This window comes from Epargyreus clarus, unplaced genomic scaffold, assembly GCF_041222505.1.
Source record: "Epargyreus clarus isolate Ecla_fem2 unplaced genomic scaffold, WU_Ecla_fem_2.2 ptg000026l, whole genome shotgun sequence".
NCBI lineage: Eukaryota > Metazoa > Arthropoda > Insecta > Lepidoptera > Hesperiidae > Epargyreus > Epargyreus clarus.
The window spans coordinates 14429486-14451393 of NW_027332233.1; the positions used below are offsets into that span (position 1 = coordinate 14429486).

The 21908-nt window shown below is 33.4% G+C and overlaps 4 protein-coding genes across 6 annotated transcripts; 1 reads left to right on the forward strand and 3 right to left on the reverse strand.

Moving 5' to 3' along the window:
• Nucleotides 1-455: 455 nt before the first annotated feature.
• LOC140753534 (uncharacterized) lies at nt 456-1952 on the reverse strand. Its single transcript, XM_073088211.1, has one exon. The coding sequence runs from the start codon at nt 1591-1593 to the stop codon at nt 709-711; it is 885 nt and encodes a 294-aa protein (XP_072944312.1). The 5' UTR covers nt 1594-1952; the 3' UTR covers nt 456-708.
• A 684-nt stretch (nt 1953-2636) lies between these two features.
• Rad51D (Rad51 recombinase D) lies at nt 2637-4531 on the reverse strand. Its single transcript, XM_073088210.1, has 5 exons — nt 4210-4531; nt 3913-4123; nt 3308-3479; nt 3079-3201; nt 2637-2910 (listed from the first exon to the last, which is right to left on the reverse strand). The coding sequence occupies exons 1-5, from the start codon at nt 4470-4472 to the stop codon at nt 2696-2698; spliced, it is 984 nt and encodes a 327-aa protein (XP_072944311.1). The 5' UTR covers nt 4473-4531; the 3' UTR covers nt 2637-2695.
• A 779-nt stretch (nt 4532-5310) lies between these two features.
• dre4 (SPT16 homolog, facilitates chromatin remodeling subunit dre4) lies at nt 5311-16627 on the forward strand. 2 transcript variants are annotated; one of them, XM_073088330.1, is made up of 18 exons: nt 5311-5511; nt 5582-5692; nt 5864-6025; nt 6797-7096; nt 7500-7915; nt 8229-8373; nt 8690-8849; nt 9230-9238; nt 11157-11396; nt 11762-11960; nt 12366-12763; nt 13125-13338; nt 13651-13905; nt 14241-14388; nt 14750-14879; nt 15338-15623; nt 15965-16147; nt 16385-16627. In XM_073088330.1, exons 1-18 carry the CDS (start codon nt 5443-5445, stop codon nt 16389-16391), a joined length of 3432 nt encoding a protein of 1143 aa, XP_072944431.1. In that variant the 5' UTR covers nt 5311-5442; the 3' UTR covers nt 16392-16627. The 2 variants fall into 2 exon arrangements, with proteins under 2 accessions (XP_072944431.1, XP_072944432.1); XM_073088331.1 differs by lacking the exon at nt 9230-9238.
• On the reverse strand, nt 16616-21499 carry Cox10 (Cytochrome c oxidase assembly factor 10). 2 transcript variants are annotated; one of them, XM_073088333.1, is made up of 8 exons: nt 21456-21499; nt 20830-20955; nt 19834-20047; nt 19260-19455; nt 18882-19057; nt 18349-18528; nt 17187-17321; nt 16616-17080 (listed from the first exon to the last, which is right to left on the reverse strand). In XM_073088333.1, the coding sequence occupies exons 2-8, from the start codon at nt 20917-20919 to the stop codon at nt 16803-16805; spliced, it is 1269 nt and encodes a 422-aa protein (XP_072944434.1). In that variant the 5' UTR covers nt 20920-20955; nt 21456-21499; the 3' UTR covers nt 16616-16802. The 2 variants fall into 2 exon arrangements, with proteins under 2 accessions (XP_072944434.1, XP_072944433.1); XM_073088332.1 differs by having other exon boundaries at nt 21339-21493.
• Between the last annotated feature and the right edge of the window lie 409 nt (nt 21500-21908).

Below are 21908 nucleotides of genomic sequence, written 5' to 3' on the forward strand. Positions count from 1 at the left end.
GCTTAAAAATATGTCGAGATGGCAACGCTGGTTACTAGTGAATTAAATACAATTTACTATATTTAAGTTCTTTTACTCAGAGTAATATTTAATCTGTTGATGTTTAGTATGTAAAAATGTGGTTCATTTTGTTTGGTCTTTTGCATTAGCATTATAAAAAAAATAATATAATAATAGTACTTTATAGTAGTAAATAATAGATACATTCTTAAGGCACTTTAATTATTATTATCAGTTCCTTAAATGTTTAATTCATTGAATCCTCAAGAGTAGTCCCAACCCAACATAGAGGTCTTCAGATCTATACAGATACATGACAGATACAAACATTACAAATATCAAAATTTTTGAACGACTTATTGTATTTTGAAACTAATAATTAACTTATTTATGTAGTCTTACGTATATTTGGGCTTAAGGAAAGGAAGAAAACGTAGAAAATAAGAAAAACAATAGAAATATTTATATTTTAATACAAGTACATTGTATACATAAAGTATTCATATTGAAACATTAATAATTACTATCTTATGTCAAATTAAAAACACAAATTTATAAAAAATAAATCATTAAAACAATAGCAATAATAAGTAACTGTCATCATATTAAATCTGGTCCTGACATAAAATAAATCAATACAATATTATCATAATTATGAAACAAAAATAAATATATAAGTTTATGAATATGAACATTCATTTTTTCTTATTAATAGCGTTCATATGGTTTAACTTCACTTATTAACTTACATTTATCATACATATATGGTAAAAATTTTTCTTTCAAAGCAATTATACACTCCAGCAGCATTATGCAATCAGCTTCTGATCGATGAGCATTAACAGCCACTTTATTTAATAGTCTTTTGTACAACGCCTGCAGGGTAAAGATAATTTTGGGTCCTTTTTCATTACTAATTTTTAAAACAGGTTTGTTTGCCTTTGTTGGAACACTTTTATCCTTACCAGTAGTTTTTGAATTATCACTATTTTTGAGTGGTGAAATTTTCGAGAATGATTCCACCAGTTGGTCAATTTCATCACAATCTTCAGCACTCATGTTCAATTCCGGCCAATCCTCATCATCCGTCAATAAATCAGCATCAGATTTTGATGTATTTGCAGCGATTCTTTCATGGCATAAGTTGTTATCTTTGAGTATATGTTTAAAACCCCAAAGGGTGTCTACACAATACAAATCATCAGGCAGATCAGCACCTGCATCTTTATACTCAGATCTCAGTAGTTTAAAATCAAAACTGTTTCCATTGTGTGCTACAAGACACACTGGTTTGGGCAATTCATTTAAAAATAAATTTATACTTGATATTCTATTCTTAAAAATTAGTTGGTTCTTCAGTGCTTTATTTGATAGACCTGTCAAAGCGGTTACCTCCAGTTGAATATTTCTCTCGGGATTGAATAAATATGATAGTTTGTTTATTAAAGGCATTTGACTAATATTAGCTTCTTCAATGTCTTTTACGCTTACTGCAAGAAAAGTAAGCTCCGTAATTTTCGTACGATTCTTCTCACATCTCGGCAAACCAGTTGTTTCTATGTCAAATATCACAAACGTTGATATTACCACCATTCTTGCACTAAATGTTCACTAGGTTCAATTTAAATATTATGATTGACTCATTGACTACTTTTCTCACTGTTACTCGCTGACCTCGCTACTATTATCAAGATAATTTGCAAGAGATCTTAAAATATATATTTTATATATTCTCCTATGATGTTCTCACGTCTTCTTTTTATGTTCACTTTTGGTGAATCGTCCCTATAGAGCCACAGAAAAACCAAAATATTCACTAAATCACTAATAACCTAACAATAGTACAATGATATCACTCATATTTCACATTTGTCCGATTGTGTTTGTCATATTATGCCAACTTAAGAAAAATGTAATTCCCCATATTTACCGTTAGTATTGCCCATTTAATAAACAATTATTTTTTCTTATTTTTTCTATGATCACAAAATTATCTTATTAATTAAATACAGAATAATATTTATTATAAGATATGTCATAAACACCATAGTATTTTCAATTTTATTTATAAATAGGAATGATTTTTTTTAAAAACATGTTTTATGGATTTCTTAATGTCACCTCACAATACAATATAAAATCAGGAAAAAGTACCAATAAGTATCCGTCGAAATTCATTAAATTGGTGGCGTTAGTGTAGCAAGGTAAATTGATTGAAAAAGGTAACATGTATCAGATACTTTCTCAGTTAAGTGTATTAAACTTCAGTTATAAATAAATAACAGTCTAAAAAAAAAACAAATAAACACGCTTTTATTGCTAATCGAACTAATAAAAACTAGAAAATAAATCCATCAATCATAAAGAATCCCTTGAAAATAAAATTATAATAAATTTATTAAATATCTTGGTAACTCATAAATTGGAAATGAAGTAATCGGGAAACTGTTATCAAATTATTGCATTGTCATCGATTGTTGATACATTTACAAAGTTTAAAATTTGTCAAGCTTCTAGAAAGGGTGAAAATTGAGCTCAAAGATTCCATTACATACATACATAGATACAACCCAAGCGAATAAAATCGTGTTAAAAAAAGGATTAAACTACAGAAAAAACGGAATAAAAGGCATACATTATTATAACACATTTATTATGGATATAATACTAATCTATGGATATGATGTACTTATCCCTAATTAAGTATAAATGTAAAACATTTACTTTGTTTTGGTAAAGTAGACTTAAACACTTGCATCTGAATTTCATTACATTTATTATTTTCAAGTGTATTGCTTTCAGATTTTTCGATTACACATAGTACTGATGGTATGTGTTGCCAGTATTTTCCTAAGCAACGAATGCGCCTCTCTACTATCGAATCTTTAGTGCTTATAGATGTAACATCATCTGAAATCAATAGAAAAGAATGTTAAATTGAAACCATACTCAAAAAATGTAACTATTATAATCATAAATAGATTTAATAAAAACTCGTTCAAAAACACAAACACTGCACAATTTTTATTATGACATTTGAGCTCATGAAGAGTTTTATTATAGAGAATCACTCTTTACCATCCATATCAGGTACATCTTGATCCAGCCAACGCGTTTGAATGTTAGTACAGATAACACCAGCTTCAAACCTATTACTTATGAACCTCAAGTTGTTAACAAGTTCATTCAATAACTTCAAGCCTGTAATCAATATGAAATAAGTTATAGTAAGATAAAATGTGTAATAAACTTTTTCAGATGAATAATATAGGTAAACTTTATGTAAAATATTCAAATGGAACCACACCTATTTTATTATCATCACCAAGATGTTGAAACATTAAACATGGTAATGAATCTATAATAATTAACCCTAAATTATCAATTGTTTCAGACTTCACTTTGCTAAGTAGTTGTACAGCATCTTCCAGTGTCCAAATATGTACAACTTTTATTTTTAACATAATTGCAGCCATTTGCTGTGAAAAAATTCATATACATAAGTAACAAGTAACTTAAACTGGAAAAACTTAAGTAGTATTGGAATTCTGTACATTTTTGAGATACCAGGTGTAGCTTGCTTCCGTTAAGATTATAATCCAAACGTGCATCATGTCTGTTATCTCTTAGATAGGAGAGTTCTCCATGTGTGAGAAACAATAATAAATTTATATTTAAAGTGTTGTTTAGATAAAAGGAACACACTTTGGCCAGTTGGCACTAGTTGAAAGTGGTGCAAATTCAAGTGGGGGTTCATGTCCAAGGGCGGAGTTTCCGAAGTTGATGATGGATGGATAAATTTTTAGAGACTATTATATACTGTTTATAAGTACTTCTTTTAATAATGTACTATATTAAAATATTGCAAAATATATTTAATTAAGTTTTTATTTTTATTTTAAATAATCAAACCTTATGATTGCACCCATGCAAGTCCAATATCTTCTGAATCTTAACTGCAGAAAAATCTCCCTTGGTGTCAATATACAGGACTGAAGATTCTAATTCTTTAGCACAATTAATAGCCACTTGAAAACATAACTGAGTCTTTCCAGAACTAGCCAAACTACATATTTCTGTGATTGCTCCTACTGGTATTCCACCATTCAGTGCTGTATCCAAACTAGAAAATATAGATAGAATTTCAGTTTCGCGTTTGACAACACATGTTGTAGGTAACTAAAGTATGCCAAACATTTTGTTTTTCACCTTTCTATACAGGTGGGTATGACCTTTCTTTTGGTTAGGCTTTTGGCTAACCACATAGAGCCATTTTGTAGTGGTGCAGAATATCGAGATAAAATACTACTTCTTACATCCGAAAGCTCTGATAAACTCAATTTAGATATTATAGATATTTTTTCTGTGTCTTCTTGAAGAAAGTCTGAAATTGTTATTATACGGTTTTTGGCTAAGGTTTTCAATATGTTCTCCGTAAGACAAACGTGATCCTGCATTGTTAATTTTTGCATAGTTAAATAGTATTATCTTATATCATAAATATAGACAAAGTGATACTAAAAGTTGAGTTAGTATAAAATAATATTTAATAAGATTCAAAGAATTCAAATCAAAATAAACTCTCGTGAGTTGTGTTGTGACGGATGTGTCGTAAACAATCAAGTTCAATCAACATGAATGTCATGACATTACATGTCATGAGCTGTCAGAGTCTCAAGTCCATAGAGCACTGCACATATAGTTTACTATACTCTGTACTTTTGGTAAATATTTAGTCGATGCTTACCTTTTATTTTAATTATTATCTGTTTACCATTTTTTTAAATAAATCAAATGTTTTTTTCTTTATGTTTATGTTTTGTTTTGATTCTTGTTTTTTAGTCACGTGTGTGCTGCTATGTATTCCGTAAACAAAAAATATATATTATTATTATTATTACTCTTGTATTTATTGAAGTTTGTTTTAAAGAGAACATCTCTCTCTTCTCTCTCGTCTCTTTAAAATCTTACCGTATTGCTGTATTGTACTGCACAGTTTATTTGGTCCGCACAATGTCTACGATATTTAATTTTTTTTTAATTTTGGCATAGTAATTTAATTCACTATGACTCAATTTCTTTTAGAAGTTATGTAAATCTTTACGAATTTTAAAATTAATTATATGGTTATTTGTGTTAAACTTTTAAGTATATTATAATATGAAATATATTTTATAATTCTGGTGTACATTATACTTAGCATTTTATATATATCGCTTATATTTATGTCGAAGAAATAGGCTAGTCGAATCTGTCTGAATATTTAATGTGCTGCAACCTTTACTTGTCATAGACAACAGACGACAAGGCGCGTACACCCGCCATTTTTGTGTTTGCTGTCAAAAGGTGTAATGTCTTGAAATCGTGCATAAATTTATGATTTCTGAAGCGTAATTTTGTAAAACGCTATTAGTTTTTTAAGTTTTCTATTATTTTTTCACAATGTCTAATTTGTCACTCGATAAAGAGTCATTTTATCGTCGCATGAAAAAGCTGTATGCGGTGTGGAAGGTAGGTTGGAGAAGGTGAACATAACATTGCTCGTTTTATCTCCTTTTACTTAACTTTATACTTGTTATAGGCTGCCGCTGCTGATCCCAAGAGTGATGAAGCCTTGGCGAAAGTTGACTGTTTGGTTTCATGCGTCGGTGTGGATGAAGACACACTTTACAGCAAGTCTACAGCTTTGCAGGTTTGTGTACAAAAGCGTGTTCAGTATGTATGAACGTACTTTCCAAGTCGATTAAGAGGGTGTCTGTAACTACGTAATAACTTATTGTTCTTTGTTTACTATTATATACTTTGTATAAGCTAGGTTATAATATTTTGCTTGGTGTTTACTCTGTTTTTCTTTATTTCCAAGACCTGGCTGTTTGGATATGAGTTACCAGACACAATAACAGTCCTCACAGAGCAAAGCATGTGCTTCCTTGCGAGTAAAAAGAAGATAGAATTTCTCAGACAAATTGAAAATGGCAAAGAAGAATCAGAGCTACCTCCAGTTAAATTACTTATAAGAGATAGAGTGAGTACTTGTTAATAAAGTGTTTTATGTAACTGATTGGATAATATTGTGAAATATACCATGCAACCATATTATTATAGTTCACAATATTATGATGATTACATGTATAATATATGTATATATATACTCACACAATCAATAGATAACCTCCTTCTTTGGCTAAAAAAAATTGTATTATAAATGTATTTGTAATGTCCAGGTATATTATCAAATTTTTCAAAAAAGTATTAGTAAATTGAGGAAATTGGTATATTGAGGGTTGATATATAAAGGCAGTGATAGCATAGTGGTTAAGAAACTCGGCCTCGCAATTGGGGTCTGTGGTTCAAATCCTCACCTTTGATTTTTTTCAAAGTAATGCGCATATTAGAAATTAATTATCACTTGCTAAATGGTGAAGGAAAACATCATGAGGAAACCTGCATACCTGAGAGATTTAAAAAAAAAATCTCAAAGGTATGTGAAGTCTACCAATACGCACTTGGCCAGGGTGGTGGACTATGGCCTAATCCTTCTCCTTCTGAGAGGAAACCCGTGCCCAGCAGTGGGACAGTAATGGGTTGATGATGATATAAAGGTTGCACTGTACATAGTAAGCTAGCTAGGTAATAGCAATATATTTTGTAAGACTCTTGTTTTGTGATCATATTAGAATTAGACAATCATTGCAAATTACTATTAATATTGATTATAGATAGTTCCAAATTTGTTAACATTGAAATATGTATACATGTCTATAATCGGACAATATATAAAAATACTTTATTACAGAATGACAAGGACAAAGAGAATTTCAGTAAACTTATACAAGAAATAAAAAAATCAAAATCAGGCAAAAGTCTTGGTGTGTTCATCAAAGACAACTATCCGGGTGAATTTTGTGAGAGCTGGAAAGCTGTGATGAAGGCAGAGAAGTTTGAAAATGTTGATATTAGTTCATCAATAGCTATCCTCATGGCGCCCAAGGAAGACCCGGAAGTGATAACAATAAAAAAAGCTTGTTTAGTCACAGTTGATGTTTTTACAAAGTATTTAAAGGATCAAATCATGGAAATTATAGATTCAGATAAGGTAATGTTGAATTTGGTTGTATTTTGTCAGGTGTGATGCTATGACAAATGTTTGATATATAAGGATTTTGTTGTAGTATATAACTATACAGAATTTTATAGATTGGTTATTATAGTATAAACCTTGGGGTAAAGTAATTACTTTAATCTTGCTTTCAGATTAATTCATGATAACACCTTGGCATTATTGTTTTTTCTAAATATTTATGTTACATTTTATTTTAAATTTAAGCAATCAGCAGTAGTGAATAAGCCCTATAACCAGCAGTGGGACATAAAAAACAAGATGTGGCCAATAAAAAAAAATCATTCATATAAGTTTCATATTGTACTTTGTATTAAATCTGTAACATTGTATATTAGTAGTTTAAGCAATACTTGTATCAAGTGTATTTTATTTTCAGAAAGTGAAGCACTCAAAATTAGCTGAAGGTGTAGAGGCAGCTATATCAGATAAAAAATATGTCACAGGAGTTGATACAAGCCAAGTAGACATGTGTTACCCACCCATCATACAGTCTGGAGGCAATTACAGTTTAAAGTTCAGTGCAGTTTCAGACAAAAATCACCTACATTTTGGTGCGATAGTGTGCTCATTAGGGGCCAGGTATAAGTCATATTGCTCAAATATTGTCCGTACATTGCTGGTCAATCCTACAGATGAAGTTCAGAGCAATTATAATTTTCTATTGAATTTAGAAGAAGAAGTAATGAAAAAGTTAGTAGCCGGAGTGAAATTGTCAACAGTTTATGAAGCTGGTCTGGAGTTGGCCAAAAAGGAGAAGCCTGATTTGGTGGATAACCTTACCAAGACATTTGGGTAAGTTGTCTTATTTTCATTTAATTCACTTAATTAATAGTGGAAATTATGTTTTCTGGCTATTGCTATAAGGGCATGGGTTGAGGTTAAGCAATATTTTAATACTTCATAACTTCAACAAAGTGATTTTGATTGTCATCACATGAGCATGTGATGACCTGTCTACTCTAATGACAACTCCACACCTACTTAATTCAAAGTAAAACATTCTTGCTTTTAGAAGTATAATTTTTATAATTTAACTTAAATTATATATCATTGGCCATGCGAGGCTTAGTGCTTAACATATTACATATTATTTTATTTCTTTTAGATTTGCAATGGGAATAGAATTCCGCGAAAGTTCAATTGTCATTGGACCAAAAACGTCTGCAGTTGCGAAAAAAGGCATGGTGTTCAATATAAACATTGGTCTTGCAAATCTGACCAATAGTGCTGCAACTGAAAAAGAAGGGAAGGTATGTTTGATAAATCAATTTTGTTGCATCTGTCAATAATGTGTGCCAACATTTTTTTTGCCAGTGATGATAACTGTAAATATGTTTTTATAATATTTTAATTTCTTTAATTTCCTTGTCTTTAGTAAGTTAAAAAGGATGAAATACACAACTACAAGTTTTCTTGTGTCATATTTTTTTAAATTTTATCACTATGTTTTTAATTTTTGTTAGTATTGATCACTTATGTTTTATGAAACTTAATTTGAAATTTGAAAAGCATTGTAGTAAATAGACAGAGAGAAAATATGGTAATTTAGAATTCCAACACTTCCAGACTTACGCCCTGTTCATCGGTGACACGGTCCTTGTGAATGAGGAGCAGCCAGCATCATTGCTCACTCAGTCTAAGAAGAAGATAAAAAATATTGGCATATTTCTGAAAGATGATGATGAAGATGAAGAGGAGGAAAAGGAGAATAAGGCTGAAATACTCGGTGAGTGGAGTGTTGATAGCTATTTTTTTTTTAAATAAATTGACAGTAGAAGCTATGTTTATGCTGTAATAAATTTTCATCTAATAATCATTGTTAAGTACAATCTCTGGCCAAAAATCTATACTTTACTCGTTTTGTTTGGTTATTAACCTGGTTTTGTCATGTTTTTTAATAGACAACTATTATTAAAAACAATAAGCTTACACTGAAAATACTGTATTCAGTATAATCTGTATTCTGATATAACAATTAAAAATATTGATTTAATAGAGAATGATGTAAAATATATAAGAATTTCGTAAAAGCTAGATACATTTGCTAATTGTGTGCTATGTCATTTACATACTTTTATTTACTTACATGCAATCGTGGATCGATAGAAAATGGAGGTGAGTTTATTAATATTTGAATTATTAAACAATTAATTGCATGTACTCAGCTTATTAGAACACAATGTGGGTGTTAATGTCTGAAATTTGCTTGATTTTAACGTTGCTATTCCTAGTATATATAAATAAACATCTTTATATATAAATGCATAATTCAAGGGACTAGTTTGACAGATAAAATATTGCCAATTAAATTTAATAAAGATAGTTATTGCAATATGAAGATAACAATTATATCACATGCATTCAGCTAATATGAACTATTAGTACACTAATACTGCGACAATATATGCACATCGAGGTATCAAACTAGTACCAACTTATGATTTATTTATTTATTCATTGAATATACTTGAACTGTAATATATCTATCATATTATATAGATAAAATAATTGTCCAAAATTGTGTATCAATAAGCAAATTGATACACAAATTTTGGATAGCAGTTATACATTAGTCATTTTTGTATGTCAGCCCAAAACAATATTCTTGTAGTGTAAATTTTGTTATACTAACTATAGTCTGATTCATAATTAGGTGTCCAAAATGTAAACAAAGAAATGTCATTGTAAAAATACGATTACAGGTATTGCAAACCTTAACAAATTAACAAGAAGCGTAAACTTTCACAAATTCAACAGAAAACAAAAACTTAATAACTGCTCCCAATTTAAAAAAACGCGCTATAATAACTAGAAAACATTGGAGTTCGATCACGATCACGAAAATGAATAATATCAACTACGTAACTTAAAAATGGCGGCACAAAAAATGTTTTTGATCCCGATTGTGTTACCATTATCGCAATTTAATTTTCTACCATAAATCTTGTTTTTTATTATTATTACTGTATGAAATTAAATTAAGTTAATATAAATATTGGAAAATGTGAATTTATTTAGATAATTATTTTTTATTATTGTATTAATTTAATAGTGTCAAAAATAAGAAACTACCATTTGAAACATATTTTCTTGATAGGTCAACACCTTTGTTTACATTTTGGACACCTAATTATGAATCGGACTATATACATATCATCAATGTGATGGTTGCCAATAAATAATCAATCATGTGAAATCGTGCATTTGTAGTGACATGAAAAAAATCACAATGCTTGTTGGTGGAGGGTATTTAACCATATAGATGGCATTTTAGATATTCACCCACGCATTGATTACCAGATAATACTATTGTGTTGAATAGTATTGCAAGATATTGATTAATAAGGAACAGTACTAAAACTTTAGCAAAGTTGGGATATTTAATAGAATTATTACTATGAATACTTTGATAGTAGTACAGGCATATAATAGTTGTAACCAAACGGCTTTAGTAATATTATAACATTCATAAACAGCTTTGGTGAAAAGGTAGATCACAGATTCATTGCGATTGATTAGACTAAACTTAGAAGTGTCGGGACTCACGTTGCAAAGTAAGTTATAGTAGTGGTTCTTCAGTCAAAATGTGCACGGGTTCGGTACTAACTGGAGCATTTAAATGTAATAATAAAATATCAGCATTCCTACACTTACTTCGTGATGGCGTCGAAGGTCCTCAAGTTAGAAGTTCCGAAAACGAGCATTAACATTTTATAAAGTCACTAGCTAACCCGGCAATCGTGGTGTTGTCATATAAATAAAAAAATGTTAAGGGTGAACAACCCTTATTACTAAGGGTATGAAAAATAGATAGTAGCCGATTCTCAGACCTACTGAATATGCATATAAAATTTGGTGAAAATCGGTAAAGTCGTTTCGGAGGAGGACGGTAACTTACTAACTAAGATTCAGGACGGTTACCGGAATGCATAGGCCGCACGACGTAGCTCCTAGTTACAGGGAAGGCCAGAATGTCGCGATCGTCGCCTGAGACATATCATTACTCGACGGTTGCACTACGCGGTGGTTGCAGGGCGCGGCAAGCGCACGGCGGTGATCGAGTCGAAGCTGCGCACGGAGCACTCGTCGGAGGAGAAGCGCAAGGAGCACCAGCGCGAGCTGGCCATCGCGCTCAACGAGAAGGCCAAGGAGCGCCTCGCGCGCCAGTCCAGCGGCAAGGAGGGCGAGAAGCTGCGCAAGAACACCGTCTCCTACAAGAGCGTCAGCCAGATGCCCCGGGAGAATGAGGTCAAGGAGCTCAAGCTGTATGTCGGTGAGTTTGATGCGGTGACTGATGATTTTCTATGTAATTCGACTAGTGAACTTACGTGTTTCGCTGTCTGTCTGTAACTCTGAATATGATGAGTCAATGATTAGTACTAAAATAATTCTTAATTGCACGAAAATACAAATTGATGTAGAGTATGTTAGTAGTATGTATGTCTTTATATTTGAAAAAACATTTATACGAATTTAACGTGTAATATTTATTTTAACAGTCTTTAAAGTTTTAATTTTCTTATAGCCTAAAAGTATATTGTGAGTTTTTTCGATATCAAGGTGATATTCTAGTAACAACAAAACATATTTTTTCTAGTCGGAAATTAGACAATGCATTATACTTTTATTCTGTTTCAGATCGTAAATACGAGACAATTATTCTCCCTGTGTTCGGGGTGCCCGTGCCATTCCATATATCGACGATAAAGAATATATCTCAGTCAGTGGAGGGCGACTATACGTACCTCAGGATAAACTTCTTCCACCCTGGTGCTACCATGGGAAGGAACGAAGGTGGCAATTACACGCAAGCGGATGCAACCTTTGTTAAGGAAGTGTAAGTATTTATTTCATTCACTTTTTTTAGTCAAGGTTTCGTAGTTAATAGTATTCATAATAATATAGGTTGTTAGTTTCATAATTAATATTACAGTCTGTATATTAAAGTGATATTGGTGTATTTTGATCATAAAAAATCTGTTAAATTGATTTTACGCCGCTAATATCTACGCTCGTGTAAAAGCACTGCACTGTAAAAGTGAATTATTTATCATTCATGCTCAAATTATCACTGCCTCTGTTGGCAAGAATTCAAGTGTCGTTGTCTATTAAAAAATGCCTTACGCATTTTAAAAACAAATTTAGTCTGTTACTATTATGAAACCTGGATACAATTGTTATGTACTTGTAATTAATATTTTCAATGAGAATTTTAATTTAATAATTATTTTATTTTCTTCAGCACATACCGAAGTACAAACACAAAGGAACCAGGCGAGATATCGCCGCCGTCAGCCAACCTCAACACCGGATTCCGGCTCATAAAGGAAGTACAAAAGAAATTCAAGACGCGTGAAGCGGAAGAAAGAGAAAAGGAGGATTTAGTTAAACAAGACACATTAGTAATGTCACAAAGTAAAGGCAACCCAAAACTTAAAGATCTGTATATAAGGCCAAATATAGTGACGAAAAGAATGAGCGGCTCCTTGGAGGCGCACACGAATGGGTTCAGATTCACATCCGTCAGAGGAGACAAAGTGGATATATTGTACAATAACATTAAGAATGCCATCTTTCAACCCTGCGACGGCGAGATGATCATACTGTTACATTTCCATTTAAAACACGCTATCATGTTTGGTGAGTATGTAAGACTGATTTTGTTGATCATTATGAATGTGTACAAGAAAATATTAATTGCCAATTCTTGCAAAAGATATATGTCAATTAAGATCCCTTTCTCTATATTATTGCAAAGCTGTATATACATTAGTAAATAAATACTGTTATGTATGTGGTACGTACGCTAATGACGCTAGTATGTAAATCTGTAAAAAAATACGACGCACGGCGCCAAGAACGCCTAGTGCCGCGACAACACATCTCAGTGGCTTCAGGGTTTACTTCTAGCCGTTTAAGCCATTTAATGGCTTCCTTCAATTACAAGACGGTGAGATATCTATACTTGTCTATGGTTACATTAAATTAAATCTTTACACAGGTAAAAAGAAGCACGTGGACGTGCAGTTCTACACGGAGGTGGGCGAGATCACGACGGACCTCGGCAAGCACCAGCACATGCACGACCGCGACGACCTCGCCGCGGAGCAGAGCGAGCGCGAGCTGCGCCACAAACTCAAGGTCGCCTTCAAGAGCTTCTGCGAGCGCGTCGAGAACATGACCAAGCAGGAGGTCGAGTTCGATACGCCGTTCAGGTGCGTTGCGCTGTGTATTGCTTTTTCGTATAAGTATTATTTCGTTGTTTAACTATTGTTTTCGTATATAAGTGTAGACTCCTACGTATCTGTATAATCTGTAGTAGAATAGGAATTTACTGTGGTTTTTAGTATACATTAGGGTAACAACCCTTATCATTTAGGGGTATGATAAATAGATAGTAGCAAATTCTCAGAGCTACTAAATATGCATATAAAATTTGGTGAAAATCGGTAAATCCGTTTCGGTGGAGTACGGTAACTAACGATGTGACACGAGAATTTTATATATAAGATTATTATTACTGGCAGAGAGCTGGGCTTCCCGGGCGCGCCGTTCCGCAGCACGGTGCTACTGCAGCCCACGTCGGGCGCGCTGGTCAACCTCACCGAGTGGCCGCCCTTCGTCATCGCGCTCGAGGACGTCGAGCTGGTGCACTTCGAGCGCGTGCAGTTCCACCTCAAGAACTTCGACATGGTGTTCGTGTTCAAGGACTACGCGAAGAAGGTCGCCATGGTCAACGCGGTGCCGATGAACATGCTCGATCATGTCAAGGAGTGGCTCAAGTGAGTGTTTAATGATTGTAACAAACACCCGTACATTTGGGTTTCTATTTCGATGGAGATAAATTTAAGATAGATAAATTTACTTTTCGTAAATTTGGGTCTTCAAAATGGAGAATGTGTTTGTAGTACTTTTTTTCATTTATTTATATAAAAATTGTTGTGCTTATTATTTATTGGCTTTCATATTTTCTAAACAGATTGAACTGAAAACAATACTATTCATTTGGAACATCTGAAAGCCACTATTTCAGACAAAAATATGGATTCATAGAGAACCCAGAAGACCTGTATGGAACTCCAATTGGTTGGTAAAAATATTCTCATATCTATTTCAGCTCTTGCGATATCCGCTATTCAGAAGGTATCCAGTCGCTGAATTGGACTAAGGTCATGAAGACGATCACCGACGATATCGAGGGCTTCTTCGACAACGGCGGCTGGTCGTTCTTGGACCCAGAGTCGGACGAGGAGAATGCTGAACATGTGGGTAACTTTAGAAATAATAAAACTTGACGATGAGAACTTTCAATAAATTATTATCAAATCATTGAACAACAACATAATACTCAGTATCTAAATAGAATAGTACTTTACGCTAAGATACAATGATACAGTCCACTCATCTATCGTAGTTGCGAATAAAATTTCGAAGTAAATACACGTTTGTATGGTTTAAAATAATCCCAGTAAAGCGAACAGCAACCGTAAGGCCCTAACACTCTGGTTACATTAAGTAAATAATCATTAGTTTTTAAGTTCTGTCTTATTTTCTTATACAACTTTTTTATCAACAAAATGATTTATTTTAAGTTATGAATAAACATTCACTTGTCCCCATTTCCAGGATGAAGAATCAGAAGAAGAAGATGATGCGTACGAGCCCACAGACGTAGAATCTGAAGAGGAATCCGATGACGACTCCGAGTATGACTCTGAGGCGTCTGATGCTTCAGAGGGTTCCGGCGAGAGTGAAGGTAAAGTACATTCGATGTTTCGGCTTTGATGTATAATTAAGCGTTTTAAATTATTTCAAAATGATAGCACATTTGATCAGCATCGTGTTATTTGTAATCTGACGGTGGTAGAACCCTTTGTGGTTCGACTCTGGCGGCACCACCGCCACACCTATTTTTGCCTAACAACAGCAGTGTTAAACGCTGCTGTGTTAGGCAGAAATAGAATGTGCTGCTTTCGAGGCATTCCAGCGTAGTCCTCAGGAGTAGCAGCCCTTCTGTAGCCGACCTCAGGGTTGATTACAGATGTCCATGGGCGGCAGTAGCCACTTAACATCAGGTGGACTGCATGCTCGTCTCCTACTCATGTATTATAAAAAAAAAAACAATTTTTAAGATGGTTGAATGTTATTGTTGTTGCTTTGTGTTATTGTCATAACAAGGCTTTAGAAATTATTAATTTTCCATTCGGTATTCAGGCGAGGACGAAGAATCCGGCAAGGACTGGTCGGACTTGGAGCGCGAGGCTGCCGAGGAGGACAAGAAAGAGCGTATCTACGACCGCGAGGACTTCGACCGCAAGCGCAAGGCCGGCCGCGACCGCCGCCGCTCCTACGAGGACGACGGCAAGAAGAGCAAGCACGACAAGAGCTCGCACAAGAGCTCCAGCTCAAACCACAAGAGCTCCAGCTCGAACCACAAAAGCTCGAGCTCAAACCACAAAAGCTCCAGTCATAAGAGTCCGTCGAAACACAGTAGTAGCAGGTGAGTTTGCTTTTTGGAATGGGAATAAAAGCGTGTCCCAACTGCTGGATAGAAGACATCTAACAGCAAAACTACTTTTTTTTATCAAGATTTAATATTAAAACTTTACTTTTGTTTATATCTCTCTATTACATAATCTCATGCTGTATTGTTTTCAATCTGTAAGTAAATTTAAATGATGATACAGTTATCATCATAAATTGGTTTACATTTTGAATTCCATTTATTTGTCAGAATAGAAAAGTGCTGAGAGACCTATAACACTGGAAATAGCTTTGTTTTGAATTGGCTATATGTATTAAAAGTTTCTTTACTATAAAATGCTATTTAATTGTTCCCAGTCCGTCAAAGAACCGCGACAAGCACCACAAGTCGTCACACCACGAGCGCGACAGGCAGTCGTCGCACAAGTCGCACAGCAAGTCCAACGGCGACCACAAGAAGCACGGCGACCGCGACCACAAGTCGCAGAAGCGATCGCGCGACGACAGCCGAGACCATGGCCGCAGCCCCAAGAAAGCTAAGTGAGTATAAATATTAATCGTTTGTGCCCACCTTTATCTTTATACTGTCCTATACCCTACTAATACTTAGAATAATTTTTCATTATTTTTATATCATATATTAAAATTCTATTATTTTTTACTGTCATATACAATCATCGAAAACATTATTGATTTTCGTAATTTGGAATATGAAAATAGCAAAAGTATGTTTAAATTAAACACTATAATAAGTCATGTTTCCTTTTTCTTTTTCAGGAAATAAGTCCTTGGTATTGAAGATGATTCTCATTGAAATTGAACGGGTCTCAATCGCCACACGCGGTACACGTTATTATTAAAATTGTTTAGTTAACGACACCTGTTCCCCCACTGTCCGTCTGTTTATTGTTCGAAACCAGGTTGTCTGAATGTTTGTATGTATGTAGATTTATTTCCAATTCCAACAGTGATTGTAATTTAAATTAAAAATAACAAAACAAATAAATATAAGATTTACTATTCGTTTATTTCTTTGCGTGTCATCCTGAATAATAAATAAGGAACTACTGCTCAAAAATATAACATTACTATTTATAAGTAACAATCTCGCGAATTATTAATTTATTATCTTACAACAAGCGTCTAAAATCACAAAAACATAATTGTACATTATTTACAGCAAAAAATTAACTATCTACACTTGTAGATGCTCTATTGATTTATTTTCTGTAGCTGTAGTCTCCTGAGCAGCCACGACGGGTCCTCGCGGCAATACTGATATTCTCTTATCTGGCAATTTATTAACGTCTTGTGATTTCGCCATCTCTCTCTGGTCTTGATCTTGTGTGTCGCTCGAACTCCAATACTTCTTATTGACTAGCATTAGTATCATTAGCAATGGTAGGTGTATGAGTGAAAATCTAAATAGCTTTCTTGAACTACCACTATCCGATTTTTTATAAAATTGCCAGGCTGAAAAGAATACAAGACAAATTGAACAAGCTAAAGTACCCAATTATAAGTAAATGTCTGGAACTCGAAATTGTTAGAAAATATACATTCTGTTTAACACACTTACCTAAGTACATAAAATAAACATTCAAAGGTAACGATTCGACGGCGAACCAGACGTTAGCGACGCCCAGCTGCGGCGCCGCCAGGCACACCGCCGTGATCACGCCCGTGTGCCGCAGTGCCACTCTCCTACAAAGTGCTGCAATTCATTTAATAAACTTAGATTAATTTCTTCATAGTTATGTACAAGCAAGATGTCTGTCTCTATTTTACTACACATGCGCATGGAAACTGAAAAAGTTTCAGATACTACTTGGTATGTATTCATTAACACGGTTTTATTAGCTTCGGTTGTATGTATGTACGTGACAGAGTAACGGAATCTTCGAACCCGATTTCTATCCACTTTGAACGTTCAGTTTAATTCAAAATTTTGAAAAATCAAAAACCGATGACAATACACGATTTTAATAATTTTGTACCATTTTCCTTATCAACATCCTCAGGCAGGATTAACGATTTTCGAGGCGAGATGGTCGAGCGCCTTAGAGAAAGTTCATCGCAAAGTTACTAGATTGATTTTTAGTTTTGAGAAATAATAATGTTATTTCCCTTTAACACAAATGTACTGAAACATATCTATAATGCCATCTTGTAGAATAATGTAGAATGATTTTTAGGATTCCATACTCAAAGGGTAAAACAAGACCCTCCGCTGTCTGTTCGTAAGTCTCTTAAACCGTAATAGATAGACACTTGATTTTTTTACAGACGATGCATAATGATGGTCGCTATAACAACATATACTAAAAATTAATAAAATAAATATAGTGCAAAAAACTAAAAAACATGCTTTTATGATGAAATCATTTAATCACTGAATCATTGAAAATTATTGTCCACTTTTTAGTTGATTTTATCATAAAAACGTGTTTTTTAGTTTTTTGAACTATATCTATGTAGTTATTAGATCTATGTTCTAAAGTGGATATTACGAGTATGGAATATTACAATATAAAAATTTAAAGATCGAAACATCTTATTTGCAACATCAATTTAACCCTTTAAGCTTTGAAGGCCTATGACTGCCTTTCTGTGAAAGATAAATTGTATTTAGTGATGACATTTATTGTGCTCCTTAACATCAAGTGTACTCACATGTTATATTCTGCACAAATTTAATTAAAAAGAACCAGTAGTTTTTTTATCGGATATGGTTGTATTACCTGGATCGGTGACAGCCATCATCCTGTAGCCGGCGCGCGAATAGTCCGGGCGTAAGTTCCACGACAGCGCGTTGAAGTGCGGGAACTGCCACGAGTACAGGATGACGCCCAGCACCAGCGCGCCCGCGTCCAGCGAGCCCGTGCACCCCGCCCACCCCATCAGAGGGGGGATCGCTCCAACTGAAATAAAATATGTGAAACTTATTGTAATATTTTTCGGATATTGCTTGTATCATACGTGTACAGACTACCTTTAATCGGTCAATGGTAAGCTTGTAAGGTACACTAAAAGAAAGTATTTAAAAAATCGCATTAGTGCATAGTTTAAAAAACCCAACCAATCTTATTTAGTTTATAGTATGGTACAAATATTTAGTTTTATTACCTAGTAACAGACAATGGATCTTTAACGGATCATCTAGAAGAATGAAATTTCTTTAAATAACATTCAATGTAAGATGACCATGAAAATGGGAGTTTGAATATTAATCTCATCACAGCCAAAAAGGGAAAACCAATATATTACAACGAACCTACTGAACCTAACCACGTGTTCAATATGGACATCCTCTTCAATGGCGTATAGACTGAGGTATAGAGTATTAGGTTGCCGGCGCCCAGCGCTGCCGTCAGCGGGTTCACGCCCACGCATAGAATAGTCAGCCCCGTCGCTGCTGTCGCCGCTGCAAAGCCTATCGCGTGCGTCGGCCTGGATACGAGGATAATACAAACATTACAGATGGATACTAGAAGCATTCAAATTGAAATTAAAACAATAAGTTATGTTGAAAAACAACATTAATTACATTTTTGGGTGTTACGGGGTTGTAAATGTATTGTAAAAGAAACGGAAATCTTATTATGAAGGTCTATTTGCAAGTATTTGAAGACAATATTACGAAGAAACTTACTCCAACAAGCCCTTCACGAGCACCCGGTTCTTGGTCCTGGCCATTTGTGCGTCGAACGGCACCTCGTGGTATTGATTGATGGCGTTAGCGGCAGCCGACACCAGCCCCGTGCCCGCCGCACACAGCGCGAACGTGGCGGGAGCGAACGGCGCCGGCGCCAGCGCGTAGCCCGCCATCGACGTCATTACTACTAGAGCTGATATTGCAAATATTTATTAAAAGCTTGCACGAACTAGTGATAAATGTCCGTGAAGGACTAAAAACCACAAAGTACAGAAATCATGTTTGCCGGGAACTTGCCACTTAAGTTTGATCATAGATTGCTGAAAGTTATGTGAATACTATTAAAAGCTCAATTACAAATAATCCTAAATTTCAATCTCTCGTCTGCGCAGGCCTATGAATTGACTTATTGTGGAGAATACTGAGTCCACATTATTTTAAGTACAATGTAACACTACTATAATTTTACATAAATTATACATAATTCTACAACAAAATCAAATTAAATATGTACTATTCTTGCCTATTTTACTAAAGTTTGCCAATTTAAGATAATGTAAAGGCCACTTACATGTTAATCTAAATTTTGACAGCATCATACAATACTGCCCTGCATTATTCTTTATGTCATGTGTAGGTATTTCCTTCCACATTCGCGTGTCGCTGGGCACATTCTTGCTCTTTTTCTTGGTGGTCGAGTTTTGTGTTTGAGTAGTAATCGGCAAGTTGCTTCTCCAACAGTGAGATGTTGATATACTGGCGAGTTTTTGTGTTGACCAACCATTCTGAAACCAGAATACAAGTAAGACATCTTAAGTAAAAAAAATATGTATATTTTTTCTTTGCAATCATATGTATTCAGGACATAATAATATATTCACATCACCCAAAAATATTAATGATTTTAAATATGGCCAGTGTAAGTATTCATTATACACTTCAATCAATTATTAGGAACAGACATAAGATAAACAATTAAGCATTTTGTTTTGTTTGTCAACCAATTTTTTTTTATTGTGTCCATTTATTTTGTGTCCTTCAGTACAATGCATACTATTTTTATTTCTGTACTAACAAGATCTAAATCTAAACCATATAATATACATGATCTAAACCAGTAAGAATATTTTTATGTTTTCTATAGTAATTATGTAATTATGGTTAAATTTTGATTTAGTTACTATATATTATAAATCTACTGGATACCAAATTCTGATTAAAACAACATTCTTTAATCAAGATTTCAAGATTCATGTTTTTTCTACATAAGTAATTATTTCCTTCTGTTTCTTTTTTAATATTAATTTCAAATAATAATTGACATTTAAATGAGTGGTCTAATAATTGTATGCTAGAAATTTGAAGCTTGTAGAATGTACTATTTCTGCATTGTTGCATAAAATGTATTTAATTTGAGAACAGTCACAATGAGTTCTTTTGTGATACCATAATTATTACTTGTATACATTGTAAAATATTGTAATTGTGCCAAAGAGTAAATATAGACCAAAATTATTTATGATTATAATTTATAATGAGAATGTAGGTTTCATGACTGGTAACTCACTTGGATTTTTGTCAGCACTGATTTATAGGACAGGATAACAGGACCATGGTTCAAGCATAAAGTGCAATGGAGCACCTTCAGATAGGACATAGCGGGAAACCAAGTTGTGTCCTTTAAGTCAACATTCTGAAATATACACATTAAAACTTAACTGTATTAAAATATATATTTACACCAACAACATTAGTATAGGAATATTCGAATATTATATTCATAAAGTAACATATAATCGTAATGTTCAAAAAGGCATGTTATGTTATAATAATATAATTTAAGAATAGACCATAGAATACAGTCATGAGCAGTACCTATTTATTTAAAAAATCTCACTTTATAATGCTGTTTTATCCAAACTTTACTTGCTGACCTGCTGCTAAATAACACTATACGTTGACATATTAATTTCATAGGCGATAAGATTAAATAATACACATAGGAACGATAAACAGGTAAAACTATGGAAACATCTTTAGATTGTGTCACTCAGATATACTATGATTTCTACTTACGTATCGATTGTTGTCGTTTACAAATAAATAACCAATCCACTTTTCAATACATTGGTACCCACATAAATAAAATATTTTAACGCAAAATCAAAACAATGTATAGGTTATTTAACTAACCCTAATGAAGGCTGAATGAAGGACGTATCACACTCACGTCGGACGTAATGTTAATGTCAATTTTTGTCATTTTGTCTATGATTTTAAATATCGATTCTTTAAAAAGGATCGATATTTATTGAAACATCGATTACGAGTCGTTAAAATGGAAATATTCTCACGGCGTATAGAGCACGTATTTATATTGTCGATTTGTAAAAAAAATAATGAATTATTTAAAGGTACTAACTATGCTTTTTAATAACGTGATAATAAAAAATTGAATTGAAAATTAGTAATAATTTTATGTAGTTTTATTACGATAAGGTAATATATAGTGTACTAATATTTATTTTACTTATTCATTTGTGTATTTATCTATACCATATTCCATCCATAATTATCCGACAGCCAAGGAAGGGTTATATGTATTATGTTTTTATGTTGCATTGATATTAGGTTCGGATATAATCC

What these genes read in the sequence shown, in the direction of transcription:
- dre4 (XM_073088330.1), top strand. Translation starts at nt 5,443, where the DNA reads ATGTCTAATTTGTCACTCGATAAAGAGTCATTTTATCGTCGCATGAAA. An exon ending in AACCTTACCAAGACATTTGG is followed by an intron (nt 7,916 to 8,228) that starts GTAAGTTGTCTT and finishes TATTTCTTTTAG; the next exon opens with ATTTGCAATGGGAATAGAAT. An exon ending in CAACTGAAAAAGAAGGGAAG is followed by an intron (nt 8,374 to 8,689) that starts GTATGTTTGATA and finishes CAACACTTCCAG; the next exon opens with ACTTACGCCCTGTTCATCGG.
- Rad51D (XM_073088210.1), bottom strand. Translation starts at nt 4,472, where the DNA reads ATGCAAAAATTAACAATGCAGGATCACGTTTGTCTTACGGAGAACATA. An exon ending in ATACCCACCTGTATAGAAAG is followed by an intron (nt 4,124 to 4,209) that starts GTGAAAAACAAA and finishes TATATTTTCTAG; the next exon opens with TTTGGATACAGCACTGAATG. An exon ending in AGATGTACCTGATATGGATG is followed by an intron (nt 2,911 to 3,078) that starts GTAAAGAGTGAT and finishes TATTGATTTCAG; the next exon opens with ATGATGTTACATCTATAAGC.
- Cox10 (XM_073088333.1), bottom strand. Translation starts at nt 20,919, where the DNA reads ATGTCCTATCTGAAGGTGCTCCATTGCACTTTATGCTTGAACCATGGT. An exon ending in CTCGTGAAGGGCTTGTTGGA is followed by an intron (nt 19,058 to 19,259) that starts GTAAGTTTCTTC and finishes CCTCGTATCCAG; the next exon opens with GCCGACGCACGCGATAGGCT. An exon ending in CACGTGGTTAGGTTCAGTAG is followed by an intron (nt 18,529 to 18,881) that starts GTTCGTTGTAAT and finishes ATTTTATTTCAG; the next exon opens with TTGGAGCGATCCCCCCTCTG.
- LOC140753534 (XM_073088211.1), bottom strand. Translation starts at nt 1,593, where the DNA reads ATGGTGGTAATATCAACGTTTGTGATATTTGACATAGAAACAACTGGT.